Source organism: Sycon ciliatum, chromosome 1 (assembly GCF_964019385.1).
Source record: "Sycon ciliatum chromosome 1, ocSycCili1.1, whole genome shotgun sequence".
Taxonomy (NCBI): Eukaryota; Metazoa; Porifera; class Calcarea; order Leucosolenida; family Sycettidae; genus Sycon; species Sycon ciliatum.
In genome coordinates this window covers 96,980,021-96,986,020 of record NC_088643.1, presented here as the reverse complement: position 1 = coordinate 96,986,020, position 6,000 = coordinate 96,980,021, and the positions used below count along the sequence as shown (strand labels likewise).

General features: G+C 49.3%; 1 protein-coding gene across 1 annotated transcript in view; it reads left to right on the top strand.

The window, feature by feature from the left end:
• The first annotated feature begins 580 nt into the window (after window positions 1–580).
• The window catches only part of LOC135807194 (uncharacterized), a 50,751-nt gene continuing 45,331 nt past the window's right edge, over window positions 581–6,000 (top strand). The window contains exon 1 of the mRNA XM_065321208.1: window positions 581–1,118. Coding sequence (XP_065177280.1) covers window positions 1,007–1,118 — 112 coding nt within the window. The 5' untranslated portion in view covers window positions 581–1,006. The remainder of the gene's footprint in view (window positions 1,119–6,000) is intronic.

Genomic DNA, 6,000 nt, shown 5'->3' with positions numbered 1-6,000 from the left:
TTGCTCAGCGGGTCAAGAACATTCGCCACGCCAAAAAGTCGATGAGAAAGATGTAATGGTGGACGAAATTACGAAAACCGGAAGAAGGTATTCGACCCAGTTCGACTATCCTGGACTGGATTGGCAACGTCCAACTATCGGATTCGTATTCTATGGGGTCTCATGAGCTAGTGTGCCAAAGGGCGTTTACTTGGAGCTTCAGTGCACCACCTTCTCCGAAAGAGGGCTTTTCTGAGATTTGGCCGATGGACTAAAACAGAGGATCAAAGGAACGGCATATGCGCGTCACAGATTGCTCCTGATGTGTCGACGACTCACAAGCAGCTGTGGCCCGTAGCTCTATGATCTACTCCAGAGACAGAACTGCATGCAGTCTAGCCCACAACTGCCACTGGCACCATGTCTACACCAGTACACGTAAAGTCTACACAGGCTACTGTTCTGTTGAATGCGTGACTGCATGCAACACTGGGACTGAGACTGAGAGGGGCGAACAGTGACTGAGTTGGGCGAACCACAAGCAACTCTCAAACAGTGGACTGCAAGTTTGTTCTGCTTTAGCTGTTTGTACTGTCATGTAGACCACGTTCAGACACAACAAAATAAATGTTACACTTCGTGTGGATTGTTTGGCAGGACCAGTGAGCATTTTCTCATCCTGAACGATAGAGAGTACAGTCTCTACAGAGTAGTGTAGAGGAGAAGGCCTGACACAGTGACAGGGCCAAGACGAACAACAGTTACTAGTGACACAGCTATTTGGTCACCCTTTGAGTAAAATCTGATCCGGCAAAATATTTTTCTTTTCCAAACCACTGAGGTGGTTGTCGCCTACAGTAGGGGCTATGTAGTGCAAGAGTGAGTGTATAATCGTATCAGGTAGTTTTGGATCCGTCCACCAAATCGAACATGTTCTAGTCGATTGACTCATAGGCAGCCTTGCTGAGAGCTAGAACTACAGCCACTTCAGGCTACGAAGTATTGGTGGTGACGTGGAAAAGTCAGAATGCTAAGTGTCACTAGTGGCCAGCAACGATGGCGTTTCGACACGTCGGCAAAAGTTCTGATTCAGCTGCTGTTGTTCGTGTTATATGCTGGGACGTGTACGGCCACGAATGGTAAGAAAATATCTGGTATTAAAGGGGAAGCCTAAAATCTAATTTTCATCAGTTTTGTATTTGTATTAATTTTTTTATGGATTCTCCACAGGCCTTATAATAGCGAAATCGAGGGAGTCTCCGCAGTTCGGGGTGCTGAGTCGAATGGTCTTGGTCCGAGGAAGCTGAGACGCGCCCTTCCTCCTTTGTTCCCAATCGAACTCGCCACTCCCACTGAAACTGGCTGACTGCGCCCTACTACAGTGCTGGCAACTGAAATCCGAACCCCCGGGCGGTGCGCTAGCCGCGTTAGCGATTTGTAGGAGACGCTAGGGGGTCGGGTTTCAGTTGCCAGCACTGTAGATGGGGATTTGTATGCAAAATGTCACTAAAAGCGGTCATTTCGTTCTTACGAAAGCACGGATGGCCGCGATTGGCCCATATGTTGTAGTCTTTTGCACGCTGAGTCGACTGGTTTTGGTCTGAGAAGGCTACGATGCAGCGTTTGGCCCTTATTCCCAATCGAACATGGTAGAATAAGCAGTCACATGCTCATGCGTACCCCAGTCATCTGATCACTGTACATGCAGGCTACAACTTTCACACCAAGGTTCAACTCAAAGGTTCAAGGGTTCAAAGGTTCAAGGGTTCAAAGGTTCAACTCGAGTGACAGGAACGCGCTCTAAAGCCTAGTTCACATTCGACGGGGCGCAACGGGAAGCGACGGGACAGTCTGACGGCGTCCAATGTGAACGCCAGGAACGGGAACGCAACCGTACTGCCGTACGGATCGGGAAGCGACGGGAAGAGTTGATCGATCGAACTTTTTATACCTTAGACGGGCGTAGACGGGGATGCAAGCGTACAAAACAGTTGCATTTTGAGTGTGAACAGGAGACGGCGGCGTGCGCCGACTACTCCCGATTTGTACTTGGACATTTAGCATTTCGAACACTGCGCTTCCCATGATAACTCGCAGAATGGCTAACACGACTTGAGTTGAATTTTAGCAAGGTAAGGTCTGATGTCACTTATGGAATTTAGAGATAGTTCAGGAGCGTGACAGACGAATTTTTTCATCATTTCCTGGAGCTATTATTTGAATGGCACACCTTTCGAAGCTACTTTTTGGTCTTCATGAAAACCTGGTATTGTGAACTTGATTCCGCTTCATTGAAGGAGAAATAATTGAAAAGAAGATCCGAAAAACAAGAAATTAGGTCCGAAAGTCACCCCGTCACGGACCGTGCCTTATGACTGTCGCCGTTCGCTGTTGAACGACGCAACAACTGCAGCATGTTGTGTCGTACAAATCGTACACGGTTTTGCAGCTCACCCCAGGCTTCCCGACAGGCCCTTACGTCCCGTACCGTCGGCGTTGCGTCGAATGTGAACTAGGCTTCACAGACTGTAAGTTGTACCCTGCAGGCACAGTGTACTCATGAGCATGTGACCGCTTATTCAACCATGTTTGATTGGGAATAATGTTAAAACAAAATGGCGCCACAGTTTATTGAAAGTGGTATAGTTGGTGGTACGAGTGTTCGAAATCATTCGTGCTCATACTATGTGTTCGTCTTCTTTTTGACATGCTCTCTTTCCATCGTCCTTAGCTTTTGTTTGTTGTGAGCTGTTGTGGCTTTCTCTGATACCTCTGGGGGATGCCAAGTGATGGTTTTGGTAGGCTGGTGATGGCTGTGAGCAAGATTTTGCCGATCGGCATGGTCTTCGATAATGATGAAAAACTTATTACTGCGCACCTGGCAGATATCACAACACGTCGGAGCGTCCAGGAGCAAAGGAATCTTGGGTTTTCACTGGAATCTAGTTCCTCCAGCATCGTGTAGCCCACCGTCGGTGAATGGCTGTCCAGAAAGGTTGAACCTGGTCTTTTTTTTGCTGCATCTCGCAGTCCTACGAGGCACACCGTGTATGCCTGTCATGTATTGTACAAATAAAACTCATGAAGTAGTGGACTCTACAGTGATGAGTCTATCCTGTATGCTGCAAAAGACGCAGGAAACGTGACTGGTGTCTGTACACTGGACGCCAACATCCCAATCTTCTCCTGCAGGATCTGTTTCACATTGACAGTATGCAGTGGGTGGACATTATCCGAAACAAGCCACTTTGGGCTTGTTATCGCTGGCGCTCAGCTGGTTTGCTCCCTGCCGCGCGGTCACACCAGACTTTTACTTAGTGCAAAGCTCGAATGGCTTATTTTTCTTGCCCGCCAAATTTTGAATATCTCGAAAAACAGTTTGGAAAAAAACCGGGAAGCAGAACCGTGGCGATCTACAATTACAACTGTACTTGTTGTAGTGTTCAATTTTGAGGAAGAAGCAAAGTAAGCCCGGATCCTGAATTGTAAAGTCTTGCTCTTTTTATTTTTCCTGCGTGCATGTACATGGGCGCGATGATCAGAGTGCTGTTTCCTGATGTTGAGCTTTCTGCTCCGACGGTTGCTGTTCTTCAACTCCGTCGCAATCCACTCTTTTCTTCGTACCCGGCTCAAGTTCTTCATGAATTCAGTCGTGAGTTTGGTGCCTTGTCTTGTAAAACGCTACGCTCTAGAGGCACAGTCCAGGAATCCATGGTGTAATCGAACTATGACTTTCTCTTGTATGACTCTGTCTTGTGTAGTTGACATTACTTCTTACCTCTTGTTGCCTGTCATGTGATTCATGTGCGTGATTCATCCTGTGGTTGCGGCTTTCTTGTACGCATGCATGTATGCTGTCATAATAGTAGTGTCATGTTTCATCTTTTCTGCAGCTGTTTGCGCTTGCTGTCGTACGCATGCATGCTCCAGTTCCTTTCTGATACATGCTGCTCTTGGCTCTTTTTTACAGTAGTTCTGGTGTGTTCCGATGGCGATGGTTTTGTGAACAAAGTTCTCTCTCTTGTTGTACTGTCGTATGTATTAGCACAAACAATAACCTTCCAGTTAGTATAATTACTTGTCCAGACCTGTGTGGTGTTTTGGATGTGGTATGCCTGAGACCGGTTGTGGGGGTAATTTTCTAACAGCGTGGTGCCGAAACCCGGGAATTGTTTGTGCGTAGACGTCAGTTTTAGTGTATGCCTCGTCGTCGTCGTACGAGACAGAGAGCGAGACAAGGAGAGGTTGAGGCCTTGCCTGTATCGGACAGTGAAGCAGTTGGCGTTGCTTCTGAACCTGAAGCCATGTCTGGCCTGAAGCTGGACGGCTTGATGAAGTCCTTCGGTGGGAAGGCAGGTGACAGCTTTGATGACTTTTGGTTGAAGTGCTCTGTGCTGTCGGAGGTGAACGGTTGGGACACGGCTGATAAGCGCATGCAGAGACTTCCTCTGTTTTTGGAAGGAGATGCGCTGCTCGTGTTTAGTAGAATGGAGGCTGCGGATAAGAAGGACGAGGATAAGGTGTCCGCTTTGCTGCAAAAGTCGTTCGGCGTGACAGGAAGTGATGCGTACGACAAATTTACGTCCCGCCGGTTCCTTTCTGATGAAAGTCCTGACGCGTACGTGTCTGATTTGCAGCGGCTGCTGGCTGCATCAGGTCACAAGCTGACAGGTGATGACGATTCTGTCGTTATTGAGCAGCTGCTGGCTGGTCTCCCTTTTGATTTTGCCAAGGAGATCCGCCTGTCAAGTGCTGGGAAAGACTTACGCGTGTCCGACTGTGTGGAGAAGTTGAGAGCACTGCGCAAGGTTGTGTCAGCAAGGCCAGGTATTGCTGGTGCAGTGGTGTCTGGCCCTTCCGGTGGGAAGAAGTCCCATATTGTCTGTCATATAATTATGTGGTGAACCTGGGCATATACGGAAACATTGCCCGGAAGGACGTGGTGGCGGCAGCAGTGCTATGAAGAGCAGTGGAGGCAGCGGTGGTGGCCAGCAGAAATCATCAGGGCCACGAAATGTTACATTTTTCTTCTGTGAGCAACCGGGTCATTATCAACAGGACTGTGAGCTCAAAAAGCAATGGCTCCGAGACCAGAAGAGAGGCAAAGGCGTGGCCGGAGCGGCTGTGGAGATCGCCGATCCATGTCTCCTAGCTACGGTAACTACCACGCGACCTGGTTTGCCTCGTGTGTTTGTAGACGTGGCTGTACCTGACAGGGATGTGTGGAGGCGCGTGCAAGCCATCATCGATACTGGCTCCTGTCGCACGCTCATTAGCGAAGCACTTGTTGACAGTTTGGGTGTCCCTGTTACTGAGAGTCTGGGCAAAGGAATTGTTGCCTTGGACGGAGAGCAGCTGACTACACGTGGCGTGGTGGAACTGCAGTTCAAGTGCGATGATGGTCCTGTGTCAATTCCTGAGTCAACTATGTCCGCTGTTGTGCTTCCTGACCTGAACGTTGTGTCGGCTGACGTGCTGATCGGCTCAGACTTCGTGACAATGTGTGGGGGTCTGCATATGGAATATGATGACGGAAGGCTAGCTGGTGTGGTGATCGGCCCGGCCCAGGAGAAGTCGGGTAAACGCGCACCTGACGTTGTCGGAGCTGTACCTACACCGACTAAGCTCCCTCGGCATGTGCAAGTCACAGAGGACGCCGACACAGGCAATGTCGTGCTTACCACCAGTGATGGCACGGTGTGCTGGAACGCTGAAGAGCGACACTGGGAGATATCGTGGAAGTGGTCAAGCAAAAATGAGCCTGAGGGTTTCATTGGCTCCGGTGTGGCTCAGTATTCGCGGAGCGGTCTGTCGGAATCGCAAGAGAATACCTTCTGTGATGTAGTAGACGGATGGATTGAGAAGGGGTGGCTCATACCTCATGATCCAGCGGTCCACGGAGAACCGGCTGCAGTACTTCCCCTGCTAGCAGTCAAACAAGAGCACAAGTTGACGACGCCTGTGAGACCGTGTTTGGACTACACTGCTTTGAACAAAGAGCTGGTATCCAACCCTGGTGCT